Source organism: Hirundo rustica, chromosome 9 (genome assembly GCF_015227805.2).
Source record: "Hirundo rustica isolate bHirRus1 chromosome 9, bHirRus1.pri.v3, whole genome shotgun sequence".
NCBI lineage: Eukaryota > Metazoa > Chordata > Aves > Passeriformes > Hirundinidae > Hirundo > Hirundo rustica.
The window spans coordinates 9,733,082-9,746,879 of record NC_053458.1 but is presented as its reverse complement, the minus strand read 5'-3'; the positions used below and the strand labels follow the sequence as shown (position 1 = coordinate 9,746,879).

At 40.2% G+C, this 13,798-nt stretch overlaps 1 protein-coding gene across 1 annotated transcript in view; it reads right to left on the bottom strand.

Moving 5' to 3' along the window:
• EIF2B3 (eukaryotic translation initiation factor 2B subunit gamma) overlaps positions 1–13,798 on the bottom strand; it is a 99,651-nt gene that overhangs the window by 22,284 nt on the left and 63,569 nt on the right. Inside the window, exons 6-9 of the mRNA XM_040073456.2 lie at positions 7,879–8,009; positions 7,020–7,213; positions 3,002–3,079; positions 2,134–2,282 (exon numbers count right to left, since the gene is read on the bottom strand). Coding sequence (XP_039929390.1) covers positions 2,134–2,282; positions 3,002–3,079; positions 7,020–7,213; positions 7,879–8,009 — 552 coding nt within the window. The remainder of the gene's footprint in view (positions 1–2,133; positions 2,283–3,001; positions 3,080–7,019; positions 7,214–7,878; positions 8,010–13,798) is intronic.

The following is a 13,798-nucleotide window of genomic DNA, read 5'->3' as shown; positions in this document are numbered from 1 at the left end:
ATTGGTAAAACTGGCTTACTTGTAGGACATCTGCTGTGCAATAAAAAAAATGAATTAGATCTGTCAAGGCACTTTATTATGCTCATTTTGATCCATATCAGCCAACACATACTGACTTTCCAATTAAAGATGAAGACATTTTCTGAAGCTGTGATTAGATAAAGCCTGAGCTGTTTTAGAGACACTTGGGAGAAGAGGTATTTATAAGGAGTTGTCCACTGTGGACCATTTAAAGCAAAACCACATCCACCTGTTGCAAATGGATCCATCAGCAAGAGTAAGAATGATCAGCATTTTTACAAAAATCCATCAGATTTAACCAAAGTAATGAAAGAAACAAAATACATTAAAAAAACCCATATAAATCCTTCACTGCAAGCAAGGCTTCTTTCAACAAAACTCATCAGCTAGAGTATTTCTGTTTCCCACTACCTGTGTATGCATGACTTCATGCCCCTCTAATCTTAAGACTTACCATGATGCAATAAGAAATAATTTATCAGCTCAGTATCTGTGCAGTCTACATAATATTAATTACACAATGCTTTGCAATAAAGATCCAGGGTCTATACTCTCAGTTCTGGCTGGAGAGGAATAATTACAAATTTGACTCCAGTGCATCGGGGTGCAGTAACCATAAAGCAGCTAAGGGGGGTAAACCCCTGGGACTGTGAGTTTTCTCACTCTTTGGTGGCTATATTGTTTGCATCAAGAGTGACTAGCGATCACATTGTTTTCTAGAATTCACAAAAATGTTACCCCAAAAGTCAGTTTATCTCTCTTAAAAGTAATGTATCACCAACTTTACGATACTTGTGGAATTTAGTGAAATGCTTAACGTAACAGCTCTGGGATCGATTTAGGATTTAGTACTCTACAAAATGCCAATGCAGACAAACACAAGATGATTTGGGACTCTTCATAAAACTAGTGCTATTTATACATTTAGCTGCCTCTGCGATTTAATGGTAGAGCTGCTGACCTCATATGCAAAACCATACCATTATGATTATGGCATCAATTCATTAATCAAAATGACAGGGGGTCTCATGATCAAATGAGAGAGGTTCCCCTACTTTTTATGACAGTAGTGCTTGTGATACAGCCATACTGGATCCATCTGTGATTGAACTGGAAACCAGCTATTTTCTATACTCAATGGAATTCTGATTTATGATGTGCTTGAAATTACTGTGGATTTCTATTAAAGACAAACACTTTGTGGTAAGGTACCATACTTACCTGTAATTTAGTTATGTAACAGTAGTATCCTCCATAGACCCCACATCCTTTGGGGTTTTATGTTTTTCAGATATGCAACTTTCAGAGCCAACTTGGCATTTTTTAAGAGTTTGGCCTTTTTCCTGAGGCCCTAAGCAAACCTCAAGCCATGAAGGAGTAGAGAATTTATACAGGTCTGCACAGACTCAATCAGCAGTTTCCTTTGCACTGACATCCACAGGAAGCCAGCATGTATGGAAAGATGGGGGCATGCAGACATCAACAATTACAGACAGGCCACTTTTCCCACATTTGGAAATGTACAGCTCAAGGCTAACTACTTAGTCCTTTAGTTCATGAGAAACCTCTACTACCTGGCAGATTTTCTCTTTGAAAAGTTTATTCATTTATTCTATTACTCAGCATAGATAATGGTAAAGTAAAGGCTATAGGATGACAAAAAAGGGCCAAAGAAAATGACATCTTAAGTGAAGCTGTAATGTTCAAATGTGAGAAGAGTATTTCTAGCTGGTAAGCATATCACTTTAAAATATGCTCTGTGCCTCAAATATTTTAGGTATACTCATTGATCCAGTCACTAAAATAAAGGTTGGAAGAATGACACACAAGCTCATACATCCACTTAACTTACACATTCTGAAGATGACAGGATCTACTGTAAAAAGAAGAAATTTGTGTTCTGAGACTGCAGCCCTCTTGTTAGTTCATTTCACTTGTGCACTTCTGGACTGCTTATAAAGACTTATTTGTGACTTGGTCTTTGGAAACACACCCCCTGATATCATCCCTTCTGGGTGAGGATTCTTTACAGGACAAAAATTACTGACTCAGGATCTTTCTAGAAAAAGAAACTTCAAATTTAGGGAACTGAGGTACAAAAAGGTAACCTACCCTTCCTCAATTGTAACAGAATTCATGATGATACAGTTTGTTATCTTAACTTTGTCTTTTATGGTACACATGCTGCCGATGATGGAGTGTTTGATGGATGTCTTCTCCCCGATTTGTGTGGATGACCCAATGATACTGTCTGATCCAACCTAGAGAAGTAAAGAACAGAAACTAGCAAAAGTACACGGAGTTCTTCGATATGTGTTCTCCATACACCTCTCCGAAAGCATGTTTCAAGCACTCATCAATAAAGTTTACCCTGCTCTACCCTGAGGGATCCTTGGCAGAGGAAACATGTAAAAATTCAGGGCCCACCCAAAGGCAGACAGTTTGACAGTCTTCCCAAGGTCTGTTAGCTTGCAATGGAGCAAAACTCCATTAGTGGATCTGGCTCTGTAGGCTTCATGCAGAAAGGTAAGCATGGTAGGCATGGTCCTGCTGGTACTCGCTGGTTTCACTCAAGTTTGCCCAGTGAGACCTGTCAAAGGGAGGCTTGAAGCTGGTATTCAACCAAAATTCGTCAGCAAGAAGCAAAGCTAAAACACTTATCTCTTCTGGGTTTGGTGTCCTTAGGGAGGCAAACTGCTCAACCACCAGGAACTGCCATTAGGGAACAAGAGGCTGCAGTGTCTGACTTGGGAGTAAGGTAGACTTTTTACCAAACTTTTTAAAAGAGAAAGACTGAAAGGCAGGAACGCATGAGTGAGCCCTACAGAAGACTCTGGGCTGTATCACCTATGTTCCACCATTCCACAGCTCAGAACTTGGCTTCACTTCCAACAATGTGACTGAATTTTAGCAAGCAGTTCTTGAAACAAACTGGTTGCAGACTACTGAAAAAGCAGAGATGGGAAAACAGAACACTTACCATGCCTCTATCAGTGATCTGTGCAGACCCATGAACCAATGGCTCTTCCAGACCCAGACTGAGCAATAATTTGGGAACCTGCATGATAAAACCCACATCACAAATTAACATGATAGTGCTCTACCTGCAAGTTACATAAACAGCTCAAAGATGGCTTTGGTTTCCATTGCTCTACTGTATCTGTCATAAACATTTTAACTTATGAAAAGATAGGTCCCTGCATTTCAAATGTCCACCTATGTGTGCTTTATCATCCCCCATTTTTGTAAAGGAGACAGGTACACTGCTACCACAGTGCTACATGTCTCCTTTCAACTCAGCTTCCCACCTGTGGAGAAGCAGCAGATCAGCAGTAGCAAGCAGGCTGGCTCCAGCTGAACACAGTGACATCCTTCATGTTACCACAATGTCCAGTATCTGCCATTTCAAATGCAGCTCAGCATGTTTTACACTGTCCAGTAAAGGAAGGGAGGGAAGCAAGTAATAACAAATATAAACCAGTAAACTGGCATAAAAAGATGACTGTGTCCAGCCCACTCCATAAGAGAGTATTGAGGCACAGGCAACAAAATTGTATTTCAGGTGTTTAAGTAGAAAGAAACTAAAGTTGATCAAGTGGCTATTCCAGATGATAGAAAGCTGCACAACGAAAGGCTCTTGACAGGAAGAAGGCAGTCATTAGATAAGCAGATAGCAGCCGCTGTAATGAAGAGAGACACAGCCCATGAGGTAGCCAAGAACAAATCCATGGAGAGCAATTCTGAACTGGCTCCTGAAGGGAAGAGCCAGCATTGTAGGAGGATGGGATATCACTCCATCATTCCTCCTTTTGTAGGTGAAAGAGCAGCCTGAGGCATTCTGCATCTCCTAGCATCAGGCTGAAGCCAAGGTCATACACCACAGAAGTGGTGACAGCAGGGATGGGGATGTCAGGGGAGGTGGGAGCCTTGCAGCAATGCACAGAGTGCTACAGTTACTGGCAGGGCTGATGCAATGCATGATGTCTCTGGGTAGGACAGAGATGGCAGTCAAAGGAATATAGGGAACATGGATGTATGAGGGCTAAGAGGTCTGTGTCACAGCAAATTGTCTGGCTGAATGAGAGGCAGCATGTGCTGGGGCTGGTGTGAAGCTCTGCACGTGCTGCTTGGCCAGCCAGGATGTGGACACTGACTGTCCATCTGGAAGGTCATCTGGAGTCTCAGCACAGTGATGGTGCAACTGAGTTTGCCTCAAGGGGGGAAGCAGCACTCATTGTCTCCCTTTTCTCTACCTTAGCACCTATTTTTACAAAACTCTTAGAAAAGCTTATCTCTGAGATCTCTATTACTCTGTTAAATTTGGCTGAATGTTGCCAGCAATTTCCAAAGCTGCTATTAAGGAACTGCTATATAGTACAATTGTGTAAAATGACTTCCTTAGAAAGCTGGGATAACAAGAGCTGATGTCTAGGGAGTGAACCTCAAAAAGCAAATCCCACAGATCTGAAGAAGATGGGATCAGATGAGCTCACATTTCTGAGCTATCATTTCAATTTACCTGTTGTCCCCAGCAGACATTTTCACATCTGTAGGCTCTACATCTTGAAGTTGGCCCTTCCCACTAGACTTGGATTTCGTTTATTTTTTAAAAGCAAGAGTTGATTAGATCCTTCAGTCCAAGGTGCAGGCACTGAAGAAAACCACCAGGTTACCAGAACACCACAAGCTAGGCAACTCTGCCTGCATGATGCTGGCTGGGTGAAGGGATGCTGTCCTGACATGTCACCAGACACAAATATCCAAGAGAGGAACACACACTAAAGCATACCTACAGCATAGGTTGGAAAGATTCCTACCATCCAGTGTTGATCTGCAGGAAGGAAAAAAAAAATGAAGAAAGGCTCTTGCCCTCCTCAGTGGAAAGGTGGTGTGGGTGAATAAATAAAGGATTTTACTGGCCAGAGCAAAGCCCTTATTAGAATCAGTCAGTGGCAGTGCAGCCTGAGGGATAACCCACAAAAGCTACAAGCTCAAGCATTTTGCTCTGAAAAGAAAGGTTAGACCGGGGGCAGGAGTCAGAGGGAGTGCCTGGGTCAAGGGAAGGTTTAAGATGTGTTTGGATTTAATTCATCTTACAAAGAAACTATTTCCTGCTATTGAAGATAACTCCCTCCTGAACCCACCTGCCCACACACAGGCTGCAGGCATCCAGAAACCCAGCTGGAAGTGAAATGATGTGAGCAAAGTGTTTCCTCACCAGAAGGGCAATGGGTTAGGATGCCATTCCTTCCCGCAGCTACTGGACTGGACTGCTACTGCTGCATGAGTCCATCCTTTGGGACCTCAAAGTTATAGGTCCCGACTTTGCAGGAAGGGGATCAGAATCTGGTCTGTGAAGGCCAAGATAAGAGCAAACTAAACACCCAAAATCTTCCTTAGAGACCAACAAAACAGGTAACCTCACCCCCCCGCCCCCAATTAAATGTGCATCTTTTATGAGGATTAGCAAGGGTAACAAAATGCAGTGGCACTGAAAAAAGGAACTACTTTCTTACAACTCCTCATTAAGCTCAATTTTATGTTTTACCTCCACATAGTTTCCTTAGAAATTTTACCATCCTGAAGAAGTTCAAAACTCAAAGAAAATCCTTTCCAACGCTGAAGGCCCCAATGTGACTTCAAAACACTAATTCTTTGTACCACCCAGGAGCAAACATATTTCCTGAACTAACCAAAATGTAGAATATTTAGGTTAAAAAAAACCCAACCAAAAACAAAAAACCAACACAAAAAAACCCACATGGAGTCTGACTGGCTTAACTCAATAACTTTTTACTGAAGTGGCTGCTGCCAAATGTACACGCACACTTCCCTTAGCAAGTGGTATTCTCCCTTAACCCTTTGGGCACACTTATTCCTGCTATTTTTGGAGAAGTTTTCTCTTTCTGACAGTAGTGCTGCCTCTCTTCTTCATCTCCCTAAGTACAAAGGAAATCACTTTATTTCTGTGTTCCTCTAAAAGCATCAAGGAGAAAGCTCCAGTGTGTAAACTCACACTGGCATTCTGCAATTCTGGTTTGCATGAATTAATCTGTTAGTGTTGTCAAAAAGAAATCAACTCAGTCTGAGAGCAAAGGCAAGGCAGTGACCACTTCTAGAATTCCCATTACAACTTTATCACCTTTCCAGCCCCGCCCAGAGATCTTTAGTCTTTCCTTACTGCACTCCTTACTGGTCTTTCAAAACTACAGGAAACTGTCCATTCCTGATAGCAATGAAGTTCATCACTAGCAGAGCAAAAATACAGAGAACTTGTACATTGCAATAGCCAGTGCAGTAAAAAACCCCCGAAAACCCAAATCCTTGGCCCCACAAAGATATTAAGAGCTTTTAATCATCAGCTTGTTCGGTAGTACAGGATTTCCCTAATTCTCATCTGTGATTTTTTTTTATTTTATGAGTTCTCAGTAGCGTGAAAGTGAAAGCTGCAACAGATGCTGCATCAGATCAAGAGTTCACCTCTGTGTGTACCTGGAGTACCACACTAGGAAAACCTGTTCAGAAAATAATTCTTTTATGATGTAAATCATTAGGCAATTTAAATGAAAGGGTAATTTAAGTCTTCAAATTGTTAATAATCTTTGTTATTATCACAAACAAACATCTGCTAGGAAGAGTCCAGTCAGAACTGAACTTACTTTTAGTACATGGAGGACATTGATTAAATGAGCTATCAAAGCTACTTCCATTCTTATTTTCCACACTTTGTGGCTCTTTGGCTGCAGGTCTTGCTGCTCCCAAAAAACCATCGGAGTGTGTAGGGTGAGGGTCTTCTCAGCTAAATCAAATCTAGAGTAAATCAGCGACAACCGTTTCCTGGCCTCACGTCCCTATCCAGCAAGCAGTGCCTGGATAACGTGGCGCTGGTACAATTCCCACATACTGCTCAGCTGTATCGCAGGGCGTCATTCCTGCAGGGTCAAATGTTCTGTAGGCTACTGCTGTATTCCCAGGTGGCACTTCTGTATTTTCCTCACCTGTCTGTTGGCTTCAATGTACAGCCCAAGAGTATTCACTCGGTAGCACAGCCCCTCCTTCATGATATGTACGTAGCAGCGCACTTTTCCTTCATGGAGAGTTTCATTCATATCTCCTCTGTGATCATTCCAACAAGAGTTATCTGGAGCAGGTTTCAGCAAGCTATTATCTTCCTTTATGAAACTATAAATGTCTGGAGAACACACACATGCATGAAGTTAGACAGGATTTAATGAAATGCTTGCTGAAGAGGAATACTATTAAAACACTGTTGGTGAAGGGAAATCTTCGCCTCACCTCATCTCCATGGCTAGATACTCAGCAATCATTAACAGATTTTATCACCTGTAGTGAGTAAGTGCTTATTTTTATTCTGCAGGTGTGAATTAAGGAATCAGGACAGATGCAATGTTTTGCCCAGGGTCACATAAGGAGACAGCAGAAATGCTAAAAATAAATTACAGGATCTGAGATCCTGTCCAGTTCCCAGTATGGGGTGGTTAAGGCTTAGTTTGTTGTCCTACCCAATTTTAGGAAGTCCCTCACAAAATTACATTTTCAAAAACAAATCTAACTTTTTTCCAGAATAAAAAAAAATACAGAGCACCTATCTGATTTGCTTATGGTTTACACCAAAATAAAGGAGGACAAAAATACTTATATAGTACACAATACTGTTTGAAAAAGAAATCTACTAGAATCTTTGCTAGAAAAATAAAAAGCTTCTTCTGCTGAGGAAAAAAAAGCTGAATCTCTAAAATAGTGTTTCAGGCTAGTTCTGTACTCTACTCCTTAACTCAGCTGTAGCACATGGGCTTTAACACCTCCATAAACCCAAATCTTTGATATTGTTCTGACCTAGTGATGCTTGCTCTTTTTTCTTTTGGTCCTCTTCGTTGTTGTCTAGGCCTTGTTGCAATGATGCAGGAGAAGAAAACTGTTTCCTAACGAGATGTGGAATCAGTTCACTCCGGAGAGATGTGATTGTCCTGGAGAAAGAGACACATGAAGTCTGTGAATGCTAAAACTTATGTCTTCATTTTCTTTGCGTAACATCATCAGACATTTTGCACACTTCATAAGGATGAATCAAAATGGCAAGACATTAAGACACTGTTCACTAGTCACCTGCTTCCCTAATGCATTAAAATATAAAGAAGTATTCAAAATGAGGAAAAAGCTTCATTTTCAGAACTATATCCCCTATATTTTAACTATAGTAGAGATTACTATAATTTGTCATCATCCTACAGTTCATACTTGGGTGCAGATGGAATGCAGAAAGTACCAACATTGTAATGCCAAAAACTGAAGTCCCTTTATGTGGCTTAAAAAATGGCATCAATTGACAGGAAAAGAGAGAATAAAGTGCCCACAGAGGCAAAACCAAAGCAGGTCCTTTTCTTTGTGATAAAAATATGGAAACACTCAAGGATATATTAAATGTAAGATCTTCAAATTAAAATTTTGATGATGCATACATTAATGATATTCCTGCTCAAATGACACATCCAGAACATTTTAAAGACTCAGTCTTTTTACCAAGAGAAATTAGGACATTTCAGTTTAGGTCCCAAGACTTTCATGCTCTTCAGCTGCTCCAATAGAAAATGTGTAAGTGAATAGAAAGCTTCCAGAGGGTTCAGCTGGCATTACACCCATCTTCTCCTTGTACAGATTTCAACTTGTATTATGTCCATTCTGATACCCCAGTGCTAGGAGGTGGGGAAATCACAAGGGGTTTGTGATACCTCAAGCCATCTATGCCTTAAACAAGGATCCCAAACATTAGATTATCTCTACTCTTGCATTGATATATACATTGCAATGAGCAACAAAAAACTCTCCCAAGAGACAAATATCAATGTAGAAAGTCTATTGTACAATGGGATTATAACCCAACTAATTTAATTTTGACTATGAGAAGAAAAATTTATTTTTCAATAAAGTATTTGGGAAAAAAAAACCCAAATCAACAGTTTTTACAGTTGGAGTGCAGTCTTAAAAGAGCTTTATTGTTGTTGTTTCATTATTTTAACAATCTCCATTTAGTTACTGAATTGTGGATTATTTAAAGTAGTACTTGGGAAAATCATGCAGAAAATGAATTCAAACTTGGCACATGTAAGAGGAAGTGCTAAACTTCAGAGGAAGGATTGGGAGAACTAACACAGTGAGGTTGGCCAGAGGAACTCAACAAATAATAACCCACAAAGACTGAGGAGTTGTTTAGAACGGAAGACAGCAAAACTAGGAACTAACTAATAGATTAAATTACAAAAGGTAAGTACTAGAATGGGTACAGTGAAAATTATTTTGGTTGGCAAAATCTCTAGCAAAGGGGGATCTTACACAGTTCAAACTTTAAGACCAGCTCAAAGGCCACACAGGCCTCTGCTCAGGTCCATGACAGTGAATCAGACCTAAGGACCAAAACAGTCTTTCCGGTCTCTAGCTTTGAAGGGAGGATTCAGATGTGATTATCAGTTCAGCCCTATGAATAAACACAGTGTGTTTCTTTTTCTGGACAAACTTTTTCTTCAGTCCTCAGTGCAGGTTATGTCACATCCTCTGTCCTGCAGCCCACCTCTGAAACATTGCTTTTATGTTTTATTACAGACAAGGAAAACCTCTAGTCTTTAGTCTCTCCTCCTGCTTGAAAATAAGATTATAATCACCTTCAGAGAGCTGTTTTTCAGGAACTAACGAAGCAACACACTTCATTCTTTAATCACCGTATTTCTGCCTGCTAACCACTTACAGGCGCGCTCTGCCGCGGCCGCGCCGGCCCCGCGCTCCCACACACGTGTGGCTGTGCAGATGGGCAGTTTACTACCTCACAATGTTTGCCTGCAGCTGTGCCATTCAGCAATGATTTCCTGCTTGGGTTTTATACTTCATCCAAAACCGACAATCCTCTGTTTCCCTCAGAGGCTGGCTATGGCATTTATAAGATATATTACCTATAAAATACCCAAGTATTTGGCAGTCTTAAACAGTCTGATGCAGAGGACAACACAACACGGTAGGAAATGAAAGCAGTGGAAAGGGGAAAAGACAAAGTTTTGCAGTTTTGCCTGGTTTTTGATGGTTTAATCTTTCTTGGCCAAACTCCTGAAGCTTTCCTGCAATTCTCTGAAGTGCTAGCCGCATTCCTTTGCCAAAGGTGGAGCAAATCTCTGGGTCATCCATAAGATGTGGCTCAGAAACACATCCTTCTTACTGGAAAACTAGGAAGGTTTGCCTCTGCTTGCCGTTGAAGCAATTTATATGCAACGTTAAAGGAATTTGCGTTTGGAAAGTAGTAAAAATACACAGAAAGGCCCTCTGTGAGAAAGACTTGGGAATTTTTTTGCAACAGATCTTGCAAATTAAGATATACATAGTGATAGTATATAATAGTGAGACTATTATCTGACTGTCAACAGCAGGAGAAACCAAATATCTAGCTGGAACTAGGAATTTAATCAAAGGAGATGCAGAGGGACTGAAGACCCTTCATCAGGAAAGAGAAAAAGTAGCAGGAGTTTGGAAGAGCCAACTGGCCCTTAACCTAGTCACAGAAGGAGACAAAACAGAAAGGTTTCTGTCCAGTGTATTTAAAATCCTTACAATCAAAACTTCACATGCCCATATTAAGAAGAAATAAATATAAGACTGTATAAGCTGAAGAAAGCATCTTTTCTTATTCTCTTCAGGTTTTAAAACTTGGAGCCCCCTGATTTCTAAAGCTCGTTGTTTTCGTTAGCACCAAGAAGTGAAAATGAAATATGCACTGAGATCCACTGAAGGAAAAATCTGCTACAACCGGGAGAAAGTAACGGGGTGAGCGGAAGGAGAGGAGGGCACACAGAATTTTGGCAGAAATCCAATTCTAATCCAATGTGGAGTAAGCATGCTCTTGACACCTCAGAGCAAACTCCAGACGGTAGAGAGCATAAAGATGAACCTGCCTTTGAGAAACATTTGCCAAAATAAATATGTTTTCACAAAATCTAGCCCAAGTGACAGGCCCTTTCTCATGACTTTTCATTCCCTAAACTTTGATTTTTGAAGTTCTATCTGTCTGTTTTCACCTCAGCAGAAAGTGGCAGGTTTTCAACGAAACCAAAGACGGAGAGTGCTGTTACATGTCTGCTTGTAAATGAAGAGAGGGCGACACACTAATCCCTGAAGCACCTTATGTGGCTCCAGTATCCTGAGAACAAGAGTTGGCAATTTTGAAAGGGGATGATACTGATACTGATCACATTTTAAGCATGCAAAAAGAAGTATCCCTGGCATGGAATGTGCCATTCACGCAGCAGGTCACAACTACAGGGGATGTTGGCAAGAGATGCAATAAGTGAGGGAAATGAAGACAACTGGGCAGTTGAAATTCATGGTGCAAGTGCAAGAAAAATAATGGGAATTCAAGTGGAGATGAAATATTTAAAAATCAAAAGAACCTCCTGGAAAATTCAATATTAAATGTACCTAAGAGCTTAGAGCACACATCAGTTACTTGCAGTCAGCTATGCAGATTGCAGACTCAGGCAATATAAACCTACAATATTCAAGGTTAATTTTATTTAAAACCTAAAATGTTAAGGTGCAAAAATGGCTAATTGGTCAGACAATCGTTATTTTACCAAGTAATGTTATTACCAGCAAGACATAATTACACTTTTAGAACTCCTTTATCCCTGGTTCCTGTGCATTCTTATGTATTCCCAGTGTTTCTGGGATTTTTGCATCTCGGCAAAGGCACAGATAAGGTTCACGCTAAATTAAAAAGTTTTCTTGTGAAAGAACATTGGGTGAAAACACCCTAGGTCAATAAACTTAATATTTAAACGCAGCTATGCAGAGGTTTTCAGAGACTTTTAACCATAAATAAACTTAAAACAGTCTACAACATGGCAGAATTAAGTTTGTATCTAATGCATATTATATTATATTATGTTACATTATGGCCCACAGAGGGCCAACTTTTACTTGCTGCTGAAACGCAACTGCCTCTGGGATGAATCTTATTGAAACTTCAGCAAGAAATGAAGAACAGTTTAGCCAACTGAAACACAAGAAGAGTTTGGGGGAGAAAAATGAATACTGTCCCCTTAAAAAAAGATGAAAAACTATTTCACAATTATGCTTTAATGGGCTGTGATTTCTGCTCTTAGATAGATGTATTGCTGGAGACTCTGTCATAGGACACGGAAAATAATGGTTCTGACCAAAGACGGTAAGGAAAGGAAGCTCATAAAGTATTTTACAATAATACAAGAGTCTATTTGAATCTAAGTTTAGGTAACTGTAGGAACTGTAGGTGCTGTTTGGCTCGCTTCACAGCAGGAATAGGAGCATCCACAGCTTCAGCTTCCTGCAGCTAATTCTCACCAGCTTCAGACACCCTAAACACAACTGTCAGTTCCATTTACCGGCTGTCATTCATTTTCATTTTCCATGTTTAATGTTAAACACCATAAAATAGTATTAATGAGTATTAGCATTCTAATATCCTGCCCGTTTTATTAATCTGTGATGAAGCATGAAATCTACTGTTGCTGTCAGCACCCACCTGTGAAATCTGCTGTTACCCTCCATGGGTATTTGCAAGGGGCTTCCCTTGCTATCACTGTCAGCACAATCAGCTACATCTACAGTTGGAGATAGTGTCTGAGATTCTCCACTACAAAGAAGCAGATCATCAGCCCATTTATACTTATTTGTATCCTTTTTAAAAAAACAAAAAAAACCAAAACAAAAACCAGGCAAATGTTAGCTCTTGTACAGCTATGCAAGCATACACTGGGTTGGGTTCTGATCTTAGCTCTGTGGCCTTCAACAGAGATTCTTCAGATCACATCAAAAGAACATGAGGCTGTATTTCAGACTGGTGCTCATAATTAATGTTAGAAATGTATACATAAATACAACTAAACAAATCCTAAGGCAACTTGCAGTTTTGGCCAGAAAGGAGTTGCGTGTTTATACAGAACAATAAAGATGTAAGAAAAAAGGAGGGAAGAAGAAGGAAAAAAAGAGGGTGTGTTGGAAGAAAGAGAAAAGTTAATTCTGAACCCTGTAGGTACATAGTTCATGGTTCTCATAGTTTAAAGGATAAAGCCAAATAACATTTAAAAATTCCATGTAAGCTGGGAGTTCTCTTGTTGAATCTCAACGTTATTTTCTCCTGATCCTTTGATGGAGATTAAAAATTTCCATGTGAATACAAAGAAAGAAACAACAGTTACTCTGAGATTTTTTCCCTGAGCATTTAATGCTCCAAACTAGAGCAGCCAGCCACCATTCCCATCTCCTCCCCCCTCCTTCAAGGAAAAAAAAGTCAACTCACTTTGAAGAAAAGACAAAACAGACAAAACAGGGTCAGGGCAAGGGGGATTAGGGAAATGATATTTATATCATGGACCAAATTAAAATGTCAATGCAAGAGGCAGGCAAACAGCCCATGCCACATATATACACCAGGCATGTTTCCTGAAGGAAACAGGAAAGAGATTTGAAAAGAGTTAATGCAGTCCTGAGTTAATACCACCTGCCTCAGACTCAACACCACTTAAAAGACAGTGTTTGGGTCCATTTCCCACAACACCGTTTTAACAAGCACAATGGAAAAAGGAATTACAGGACTTTTCCCCTTCTTCTCACTGATTCATTACTAAAAATGCTGGAATTTCTGAGACATGCTAAGAATGCGGAGAAAGCAGAGAAGGACTACATACAAAAGGAAAAAAATCAAGCGATAAATCTCTAGGGTGTGCCACATTTCTGCAGA